This window comes from Corylus avellana, chromosome 7 (genome assembly GCF_965113065.1).
Source record: "Corylus avellana chromosome 7, dhCorAvel1.hap1.2, whole genome shotgun sequence".
Taxonomy (NCBI): domain Eukaryota; kingdom Viridiplantae; phylum Streptophyta; class Magnoliopsida; order Fagales; family Betulaceae; genus Corylus; species Corylus avellana.
In genome coordinates, this window is record NC_142496.1 from 1838779 (window position 1) to 1848048 (window position 9270).

Here is a 9270-nt window from a genome sequence, read left to right on the forward strand (position 1 = left end):
GGTTAGAACTGGTAGCAGCAGAGGCTTTGGCAGCTTTCCATGTAGCTGAATTAATTGAAACCAAGGGTTAAAAAAAAAAATTACCTAGAAGGGAATGCTCTTCAAGCATTGAATGTTGTGAGATTCATGGGTCACAATTGGAGTAAAATTGGACAACTAGTAGCAAACATAAGTGGGGTGCTAGACTTGTTGCATAGCTGGGAGATTTGACAAATTAGTAGAGATGCTAATTTAGTTGCACATGAGTTAGCTAGAGCCACCTTCAAACATATCATTGATAAGATTTGGATGGAAGAAATTCCTCCTCATTAGTGATGTTGTTGTTTTATAGCAAAATGCTCTATTTTCATCATTATGAATGAAATCAACATTCCTTAAAAATAAAATTAAGAAAAAAAAAAAAAAAAACTTCTCCAAACTTGATGTGGTAAGAATGTCATTTTCCTTAAATTAAAATTGACACGTGTCAATTTATTGGATTTTTCCGATCCAATTCAAAGTAAAATTGAAAAAGAGGGATTTAAATTGACAATAAACACAAACTTCAAAATATGAACTTATTTTTATCCTAGCTAGATTAAATTTCGATAACTTAATGATAGAGAAATAGGACCCTGTAGGTAAGCTATTATTTGTTAAAGTTCTCATGTTTATATTTTTATGTCCCATCATCAAAACATCAGTAAAACTCATAATAATTTCCATTAATCAAACATTAATTTTTTTTTTTTTATTGCTAAATTCAAATTCATACGTTGATATCTTTATGATGATGGTCCCTTTTTCCTATTAAATCGAGAAGGTTCTCTTTCTTCACCTTTTCAAGGACAGGTTAAAAGAGAAGCCGAGGTCTGAAAACGGACCCACCAGAAGTCGAACGTTAAAATGACAGGTAGACCCAAAAAGGAGGGGCGGCAATTCCAAGCCACTCTCTCTGAACCTCTTTTCAGAACCTCTCCCGTAACGGCTAGTTTTCTCTGTGTCTCACTATAAACAGCCCACAAACGCCTCCATTTTCTCACTCAACTGTCTCTCTCTCTCTCTCGCTCAAAGCATTATATCAATCCCACCATGGCTTCACACAGAGCTCTACTATCTGCAATGCTACTCACATATCTCTTCGTCTCCTTCACAGAAGCAAGAGAATTCTTGGTTGGAAGCAAGACCAATGCATGGAAAATCCCATCCTCTGAAGCTGAATCCCTCAACAAATGGGCTGAAGCCTCACGTTTCCAAATTGGAGACTCACTCGGTATTATTTTCTCAGATTTCCTTCATCTGGGTTCTTGTTCTTTTGCTTCAAGAATTTGCATCATCATCAGGTTGTCCTTTTTTTTTTGCTCATTTTTTGATTTACAGTTTGGAACTATGATCCGAGCAAGGACTCTGTGCTTCAAGTGAGTGAAAAAGACTTTGAGAGTTGCAGTACTTCGAGTCCTATAGCTGTGTACAAGGACGGAAGCACCAAGGTGAAGCTTGATAGGTCTGGGGCATTCTATTTTATCAGTGGAGCTGAAGGCCACTGTGAGAAGGGCCAAAAATTGGTCACTGTTGTGTTGTCTGTGAGGCGTCAATTCTCTTATCTTTCTCCAGCACCTTCACCGGTAGAGTTCGAAGGCCCCGCCGTGGCTCCGACGAGTGGTGGTGTGAGTTTGAAGGGTGGATTGATGGTGGTCTTTGGGTTTCTGGTGGGGTTGGTGTTTTTCTGAGGAAGACTATCAAATTATTTTTGTGATTGGTAGGATTGATTCAATTTATTGGTGGTAATTATTTATTTACAGGAGGAGATATTTGTGTTCTCAATTCTTATTTGTAATATTCTTTTGAAATTATATTAAATTTCGACATTAATGATGTGTATTCTTTATGTTGTGTATAATGATGCCCTTATATGATCTTTGAAGTACTTAGCTATCTCCCTTGACCACTCAGGAATATCAAGTGGAGAACTGATTTGGTGCATACTCCCACCCATCTCCCCACCATCTTCTCCCTTTAATTTAGAATTTTTTTTTTTTATTTGAAAAAATCAGGATATTAAAGAGAGAAGATGGTGGGAAGATGGATGGGAGAATGCATTATAGCATTTCTCTATCAAATGGTAATGTGAATGCACATGAATTAGGTTCTTCTCCGGTTAAAATGAACACAAGAATATCTAGTTAGTTATAGTAGATAGGTATTTTTGTTCATTCAAAAAGTGAAAAAAACAAAAATTATATATACCAATGCACATTGATAAAATAATAAAGATATTATCTAGTTTATGAACGGGAGATATTCCAATGCACATTGATAAAATAATAAGAGTAATTATATATACCAAATTTCTATCCCAAAATGCTGATATGACAATCACAATCAATTTTTTAATTTTTTTTATTTTATTTTAAAAATAACTAATCCGAAGGTTGGTTAAGATTGTCACACATGAACCTTGTAAGATATTTGCTTTGAAGTAACCTTTCGTTTCATTTTGCACCTAGCTATCCACAGGAATTGTCCATAATACAAGCTAACATTCAATGTGTTATACACGAATAGTAACCTAGACTCGCCCATCAATCTCAAACCCCATTGCTTTCTAACCAAAGCCAAAATAGACTACTAATTAAGGTGGGGTTGAAAAGGAAAATTCGTCTACCATACCGACAACCCAACCTTAGAGTGTCAAACAATATCTTAATCTACAAGGATGGTGTTTTCAGGACCTTTTTACGAACAGATATCTTCCTTCAAACTTTCAATCTTTTCAACTCAATCTATTAAATTGACATATATCCCCTTAAATCATGTGACAGATTTCAATTTGAAGAAAAAGACAGGCTTATTTTGCTTATTCAGTAGGTCGAGAAATGCATGCTTTTATTCATTCCTTAACGAAGAAAAGCATGTGGATATCTGCATTACAAGAACTGACCCATCTTCCTTACAAGAAGATCACAAAATTTTTGGAACGCTCCGTAATCACCCTAACTAAAACTTGTACACAGATAAATTCTATGAAAACAATTTCAGACTTTTAAAAATAGTAACACACTTAGTATATGTCTCTTCCCAACGTTTAGATTTAATTAGCAAAAAAACTTTGGTTGGGACATTTTATCTCACCACCCTAAGTATTACTTCCAAGTTGAACCTCACCACCTGTGCACACACACACACACGAGAGAGAGAGAGAGAGATATCACAATGGAACAAATCAGATTACTATTACAGCCGCAAGAAGCTGATTCACCTCCAACAAAGGACGACATAGAAGTTCAGCAGCAACATACATGTTCATAAGTGACAAACAAACAGCACGCAAAGAAGGATGAGACCAGCAAACATTTTCATTTAAGGAGGGTCTTGACAATTGATTTGACATTGAGTTTCTTGAGATCTGTATATGACTGTCCACAGCCAACAAACATGACTGGTGCCCCAGATATGTAAACCATTGAAAGTGCAGCTCCCACCTACACCATGAATTTCAGTTATAGATCAGATGTAACGATGAGCAGAATGAAAACAATCAAACCACTAAAAATTTCAAAACCACGTGCTGTTTGAGATTGGGATCTTAAGCAATTTGGGCAGCACAATGTGAGATAGCCCGTATGGGACCCACCTGCCCAAATAAATTTTAAGCTATCTGACGACCTACTCAAGCAGGTGGGTTCTCTCTCACATGTGCTATCCAAAGTGCTCGCAATTTGGGCAAAATATTGCTAGAGATCCTTAACCTGCAGTTTGAAGAGTCTTACCTTATCATCAATAGTATCAAACTTAGTGAGCAAGATCCCATCTATCAATGTAGGATTTGGTGAGTTCGAAAGGTCAGCTAATTTCTGCAACCACAACAGAAGTGTAGTATAAATAACTCAATTATAGAATGATTAGAGAACAAATAATCTCTAAAAAACAAGAAAAGTCCACGCAACAATAGATGACAATCCGGAATACAAAATTCAAACCTGATTGAACTTAGAAAGTTGATCAACAGCATCATTTCCAACCAGTGCCTCTCCAACAAACAAGACCAGATCTGGATTGTTAATGTAAATAAGCTTTGAGAGTGCTCTCATCAACGGTTCATTATCCTGAAAAGCAAGTACATGTATCAAAGTATCATTATCCTGAAGAGCATACTACAACTATCAAAAAGAACACAACAGCAAAAGACCAAACATGTCAGATTAAACTTATAGCCCTAATTATCTACAAAGCATGTAGCACTACTAAATTTTTATAATATAATACTAGCTATGCGTGATACCTGCATTCGACCAGCTGTATCAACAAGAACAACATCCGAACCATTGCGTGTTGCCTCCTGGATTGCTTCCTTTGCTACAACTGCAGGATCTTTTTCATAGCCCTTCTCAAATATAGGGATCTTACAAGAGAAAAAGATAACAAGTCAGATATCACCATCCAGATTGTAGTAAGTATTCATTTTATTGCATGAACATTTCTCACCAAGTAAAGAAGCCAGAGATCCTGGTAACCAAATGCCATAACATCAAATATCATACCTGGAGTCTTCGTGCATGAGTCCGTAGCTGCTCAACAGCTCCTGATCGGAATGTGTCACAAGCAGCCATCATGACACTGACCTTATGCTGCTGAAGCCAGTAGGCAACCTGCAAAGTTATTTTATAGAGTGACTATCTGATCAAAAGCTAAACCAGTTAACCTGTGTGGCCATAGGACGAATGTATATAAAACTCACACACACACACACATGCATCCACTGCTACAGAAATCTATGGGAAAAGCTAAACTTTAGCAAGATTGGTTAATTTCTCACCTCAACATACGCCATTTACTTTTTATTTTTGACAAGTTTCCCAACTCCATTTACATATAAAAAACTAATGACAGCTTACCTTGGCTAGATTAGTAGATTTCCCAACTCCATTCACGCCAACAAAAACAACAACATATGGCTTCCTCTGTTCTTTAGCGGCATGCACGTCCCTCAATATGTCAATAGAGCGCCTAGGAGTTAAGATACGTACAAGAGCTTCTTCCATTGCTGCCTGCAGTCATGTTTCATGTCTTGGTCTTAATCTTATTACAAAGTAAGAAATAATGAGAAACGACTCGGTTAAGATTGTTAAGATTAAATATTGGAGTAAGGGATGAAATCCAAACCTGCACTGTTGAAGAAACCCTTGTGAATGAAGCCAATTTTTTCCCTTCAAGACTTGCTGCGACTGATTCACAAAGTTTCTCAGCTATCTCCTCAGCCTATGAATATCATAGCATGGAGCTTTAAGTAGCAGTCTCAGCATGATTGAGAAGTACTGATAGAATAGATATGAAACATAGGTAGATCATTGAAGCAGATAGAGAAACATACCACATTCTTGGTCATAAGCCTATCCTTGAGAGCTTTCAAAGCCGGTTCCAGGTCTGACCTCTCCAAATTTGCTTTGCCCGCAATACTGAGAGCAGGAAAGTGAATAAAGAATGAATCAAGAATCCAACAATTTCAATAAATTTTTCTGCAAAAATGGAAATGGTAATGCAATAGTAAAATAGTATAGCCATTTCTACCCTTAAGACCTGTAGTTGACAGTTGATCCATGAATAATTCCAATATACAATAGCAAGGAGGAAACTTTCGGGATCAATAAGATAAAGCATAACAGAGCCTTCTTGTAAACTCTGGGATTTGAAAAATAAATAAATAAATAAATAGAGCCAAAAATGAATTCAACAATTTAAAGAGACTTATTATAACTGTTGTTATTATTATTATTGCTATTATTATGGTAAGTAATAGCAAGAATGAGAGGAAAGAAGGAAAATAGGTAAACTCCCAACCCACCCCAAAAGAAGTACTCCGACTCCAGGATTGTTTACGCACACTTGCAAACAATATTTACAGTACAGGGAGCAATCTGAATTGCAAAATAATCAAGTACATTAACAGATGAAAAAAAAAAAAAAAATTTATTGCCCAACATTTGACATTGAATTGTCAGAAAACAATTTCCTGGATGAAGATACTGGCCTAGGAACCACTAAATATTTGTTTTTCAATAAAAAAATCTTGCAGAAAAACTGAAGCAACATCTTTCAACTGAATATGGCTGAAACAACTAAAAACTACAACAGTGACCCGAAGTTCTGTAAACAAAATTACACGTATCAAAACTAATTTAAATCATAAATGCACAAAGTAATAACCAAGTACTGAAATCAATAAACTTACCTCTGAAACATTGATGAAAACCACCCCTTCTTCTTGGTTTCAGGCTTGTTGTCCTTCCCCACATCCTCCTCATCTTCTTCAGCCTCACTTTCACTGCTGAAGATCTCTTCCTTGTCCATCATACTTTCACCATGATCTGCTGCAACAACCTCTATATTGTCCCCATTCTCACCCACATGATCTGTAAAATCCAATTTTGCCTGAGGAGGTGAATCATCCCAAACTCTATTCTTCTTTGTTATCTTCTTCTTTGACTCTGCCTTGGACTCAGCCTTGGAGCCCTTGCTAACAACAGTTTCTGTTTTCTTTCCAGCTTTAGCTCTAAGCTTCTGAAGCTTATTTACATCAAAAGCCCCAGCATCGGAACTTGCATCTCCTATACCGTTAGCAGCACCATTCACCTTAGATTTTTCACTATCGACATGATAACCATTGGAGTGTCCATTCTCCAATTTATGACCTTTCCTATTATCACCATCGTCACCATTGGCCAAATTACCTTCACTCTTTTTCTTACCAACTCCTTCAAATCCACCATTTTGCACCTGCCCTTGCTTCCTACTATTATTTAGAGGCTTGCCTGCCACCTGCTTTGATTTCTTCAAATCCTCGGCCCGAGCCTCAGCCTCCTTCCTCAGTTGCCTAAAAGTTTCATCAAAATCACCATAGTCCGTTCGTTTTGGATCATATATTTCTGAAAACTCACGCTTTAACATCAGAAGCAAATCATCCACATACAACAGATGGAGAATCCGCTGATACACAGCGACAAATACAAGGCCAAGCTCGTTATGGAAAGTCCATTTGAGCGTGTATGCAGCACCCGGGGCATCATAGTTGTATGATGCTGCACCAGATCGTTCTTCCAAAAGACAAGACCTGATCAAGGTGTCAATTGGTGATCCCCTAAGAGCATTTCCAAGCTCTTTACATGTCCAGAGGATTAATCCCCCTCGGGTAAATATTAGTAACTGCTCTAACATCTCCTACACTTGTATACACCCTGCAATCAGATCCAGCATATATCAGAATACCAAACCCAGGGATTCAAACATGAATTGGAAAGAAAGGAAATTAGAAGGAAAAAAAAAAAAAAAAACTGCATGCAAAGCTAAAGAAAACCCAACTTCAAATTTTATATTTTCTAGTGTTTTGAAATTGTTTTAGATCTAAGAAACACCTCCACTAATCATGCCAAATACAACCATATATCTAAGATGAAGGGAACGATTTCATATAACAAATATAGCATGAACCACAACATTTACTCTTTCAATATCTGCTCTTTTCCCATTTCTATCAGACAACAACCAGAAAGTTGGCGCATATTAATTTAAGAACAGAGACCGCGGACACTATTCAAACTCCAACCTGAAACAGGTCCCAAATTCGAATCCTTTTCTCACAATTTCACAGCCAACAAACACAACCATTTAACATACATATATACAGCCCCTAAATGCGAGACGAATTTAAATTCCAAGCCCTAGAAATTAACGATCATGGATTCAAAATCTACGGGAACAGAAATCAGTTACAATCAAATTCATACACCAAACAAGACGAAATCCCCACAAAATTTTTTATCATTGAATCCATGAATTTTTTTTTTAAAAAAAGGAATTTGAAGGAATCAGAGACGAAAAAACAAATACCTGCCTTTCCTCGGAACTCTGAGAAACCCTACGAACGAAGAAAACCCAAAAAATGGAAGAAAAAATAAATAAAACCAAAAATAGAAAAGAAAAAACAGCCAGCGAGAGAGAGGGGAAAAGGGAATCAAAGTGAGAATTTGTGAATGTTCCGCTATATATAGACGCGGTTTTAGTGTTATGGTGTAAAAGGTGTGCGGTGTTCTTTGACCAAAGTCGTTTGACGGTGAAAAAGTAAAACTTGGCGCACGCCAGTAAAGCCTTGAGATCCCCAGGGCCACAATACTTTGCCCACTAATTCTATAAGTCTTTCTTTTGTCTTTATTTTTTTTTATCTTTAAGAATAATGTAATTATTAAAATTATTATTAAATTTGTGATTAATTATGATTTAATTTTTATTAAATAATAATTTTAATAACCACATCATTTTTAAAGGATTCAAAAAAGATACAAGAGAAACTTATAATATTACTCTTATTTGAGACTTTGCCTACCGTCTTTTTAGTTAAAAACACAAAAATAAAAGGCAAGGATTTTTATTTTTGGAAAGAAATCTTCAATTCCATTTATTAAATTAATATTTTAAACTATGTAATTAACAATAAAAAATAGAAATATATATATATATATATATTTGATTAAGTCATTGTGACTTCTATAGAACAGGTATTATATGTCCATGTGACGTTTAAATTTAGCCATAAATACAATATAGAGAGTTCAATTGATAATTAAATAATTAAATGGCATTCCATAAGTGGTATGTTAATATCTTGCTTACATTAGAAATTTGTCAATTTGTTTGAATATTTGGATCGGGGATGTTTCTATGTTTGTTTATGTGTTCTTTATGGATTATGATTCCTTATAATTTTAAAGAAATAATAAATTCTCAAATTATGCAATTTTAATCGTTTTAAGTATCGAAATGCTTGAAAAATGCTACCTATTAAAATTGTGGTTAGTTTCAGTTGAAAATTGAATATATTTTCATCAGTTTCTAACTTTCTATGTTGTACAAAGCTTTGAGGAAAAAATTGTATTTTAGTTTTATAAAGAAGAATTGTTTCTACAAAGTGGAGAAGTATTTTGGAAGGAATTTTTTTTTTTTTTTTTGTTACCTCCATAACATGCCACTTTTTTAATATGTAGCATTTTTCAAGCGTTTTGATGCCTAAAAATGACCTAAATTACCTAATTTAAAAATCTACAATTAAAAAAAAAAATTATAGGAAATCATCATGGGTGCTTTATTGGGTAAATCTTGTATTATCAAAATCACTAATAAGAAGATTAGATATGGATATGGTATTAGACAAACTTTACTTTCTGTTAGTGGACAAACTTGTGTATGACTCCTTTTCCACATTAGTTATTGCAAGAAAATCTAACCTTATCTTTTTTCTTT

The 9270-nt window shown here is 35.3% G+C and overlaps 2 protein-coding genes across 3 annotated transcripts; one reads left to right on the forward strand and one right to left on the reverse strand.

Annotated features, from left to right (window-relative positions):
* The first annotated feature begins 1032 nt into the window (after positions 1 to 1032).
* LOC132184765 (early nodulin-like protein 15) lies at positions 1033 to 1906 on the forward strand. Its single transcript, XM_059598506.2, has 2 exons — positions 1033 to 1252; positions 1360 to 1906. The coding sequence occupies exons 1-2, from the start codon at positions 1072 to 1074 to the stop codon at positions 1707 to 1709; spliced, it is 531 nt and encodes a 176-aa protein (XP_059454489.1). The 5' UTR covers positions 1033 to 1071; the 3' UTR covers positions 1710 to 1906.
* Positions 1907 to 3193: 1287 nt separating this feature from the next.
* On the reverse strand, positions 3194 to 8045 carry LOC132184513 (signal recognition particle receptor alpha subunit family protein). 2 transcript variants are annotated; one of them, XM_059598172.2, is made up of 10 exons: positions 7868 to 8045; positions 6209 to 7211; positions 5351 to 5435; positions 5143 to 5238; positions 4875 to 5027; positions 4521 to 4628; positions 4262 to 4381; positions 3960 to 4085; positions 3750 to 3833; positions 3194 to 3461 (listed from the first exon to the last, which is right to left on the reverse strand). In XM_059598172.2, exons 2-10 carry the CDS (start codon positions 7189 to 7191, stop codon positions 3336 to 3338), a joined length of 1881 nt encoding a protein of 626 aa, XP_059454155.2. In that variant the 5' UTR covers positions 7192 to 7211; positions 7868 to 8045; the 3' UTR covers positions 3194 to 3335. The 2 variants fall into 2 exon arrangements, with proteins under 2 accessions (XP_059454155.2, XP_059454154.2); XM_059598171.2 differs by having other exon boundaries at positions 7864 to 8045.
* Between the last annotated feature and the right edge of the window lie 1225 nt (positions 8046 to 9270).

What these genes read in the sequence shown, in the direction of transcription:
- LOC132184513 (XM_059598172.2), bottom strand. Translation starts at nt 7,191, where the DNA reads ATGTTAGAGCAGTTACTAATATTTACCCGAGGGGGATTAATCCTCTGG. An exon ending in ATACAGCTGGTCGAATGCAG is followed by an intron (nt 4,086 to 4,261) that starts GTATCACGCATA and finishes CTTGCTTTTCAG; the next exon opens with GATAATGAACCGTTGATGAG. An exon ending in TTGATACTATTGATGATAAG is followed by an intron (nt 3,462 to 3,749) that starts GTAAGACTCTTC and finishes TTCATGGTGTAG; the next exon opens with GTGGGAGCTGCACTTTCAAT.
- LOC132184765 (XM_059598506.2), top strand. Translation starts at nt 1,072, where the DNA reads ATGGCTTCACACAGAGCTCTACTATCTGCAATGCTACTCACATATCTC. An exon ending in CCAAATTGGAGACTCACTCG is followed by an intron (nt 1,253 to 1,359) that starts GTATTATTTTCT and finishes TTTGATTTACAG; the next exon opens with TTTGGAACTATGATCCGAGC.